Source organism: Sinocyclocheilus grahami, unplaced genomic scaffold, assembly GCF_001515645.1.
Source record: "Sinocyclocheilus grahami isolate Dianchi unplaced genomic scaffold, SAMN03320097.WGS_v1.1 scaffold126.1, whole genome shotgun sequence".
Taxonomy (NCBI): Eukaryota; Metazoa; Chordata; class Actinopteri; order Cypriniformes; family Cyprinidae; genus Sinocyclocheilus; species Sinocyclocheilus grahami.
This window is the reverse complement of record NW_015505305.1, coordinates 4,294,359-4,295,369: the sequence shown is the minus strand read 5'-3', so window position 1 is coordinate 4,295,369 and position 1,011 is coordinate 4,294,359. Positions and strand designations below refer to the sequence as shown.

The window sequence follows — 1,011 nt, the reverse complement described above, 5'->3', positions numbered from 1 at the left end:
ACAATATATTTTCAAGAAACTTCCAGATTTTTCCATATCACTTCATATTTCAAGCTCCGAAAAGGACAAGAGCACTAATCGTATAGACTATTTGTATGGTGCTTTTATAGTGCTCCTTCGTCTTTTTGGAGCTTGAAAGATGGGGAAGTGTTTTTTTGTGTGTTCCATTGAAAAATAACAGCATTTCCTAGTTTAAAAGCACATGAGTTTTTGGGTGAACTGTTCTTTTAAATGAGCATGAATTAATTAATTTCAACATGTAACTGAATTCACAGGGTGAGTCTCGATCCAAACTCTCAGAAAATGGTCGGCTACTTGCGAACTCAACTCTCACAGTTTAACCGGCTGTATAAATCCGGCAGTCTGATTGACAGCAATGTGCCTGGCATCCTGAAAATAGCTCTAGACTTGTGAGTCATTTTTACCTTAATCGTGTTCAAATACAATTCCCAGTTATTCATTTGTTTAGAAAGCGAAATACCAATGAAAGTTATTCATTTGCTTCTCATTTGTTTAGAAGGCAAAATATGTGCTGTTTAACAGTTAATTTCAATACATAATGATATGCATCATTTCATTTGCTTTCAATTCAATTCTCTCACTAAGGCCTGTTGTTTTAAATTATGTGGCAGTTTAATGTCCAAACTGACTCTGGCAGAGATGAACGTGTTGTTATTCCTCTGTGATGCGGAGGAGCAGGAAGATGGTGGCGGCTGCTACAATATACCATCCTGGATGCCGCTGAAGTATGGAGGCCTACAAGGTACCAAAATTCACATGTAACAGGATTGGTTTCGGGTCACTGTAGTAGTTATGTGACTGTATAAGCCTCGTGCTTTCATTACTCACAGGTTTTGTGTCAGTGTTGTCTGAGATTCGGCCCAAAAATGACCTTGGACATCCATTCTGTGACAATCTCAGACAAGGTGATTGGATGATCGATTACGTGAGCTCTCGCCTGATGAATAAAGGTGGAGCTCTGCGGGAGGTAGGAAAGGAAATGTTTTTTAG

At 38.9% G+C, this 1,011-nt stretch overlaps 2 protein-coding genes across 2 annotated transcripts in view; both read left to right on the top strand.

Moving 5' to 3' along the window:
- The window catches only part of LOC107590315 (glycogen debranching enzyme-like), a 15,572-nt gene extending 15,292 nt beyond the window's left edge, over window positions 1–280 (top strand). The window contains exon 16 of the mRNA XM_016279021.1: window positions 276–280. Coding sequence (XP_016134507.1) covers window positions 276–280 — 5 coding nt within the window. The remainder of the gene's footprint in view (window positions 1–275) is intronic.
- A 380-nt stretch (window positions 281–660) lies between these two features.
- The window catches only part of LOC107590314 (glycogen debranching enzyme-like), a 5,196-nt gene continuing 4,845 nt past the window's right edge, over window positions 661–1,011 (top strand). The window contains exons 1-2 of the mRNA XM_016279020.1: window positions 661–763; window positions 852–926. Of these exons, the coding sequence (XP_016134506.1) occupies window positions 661–763; window positions 852–926 (178 nt within the window). The remainder of the gene's footprint in view (window positions 764–851; window positions 927–1,011) is intronic.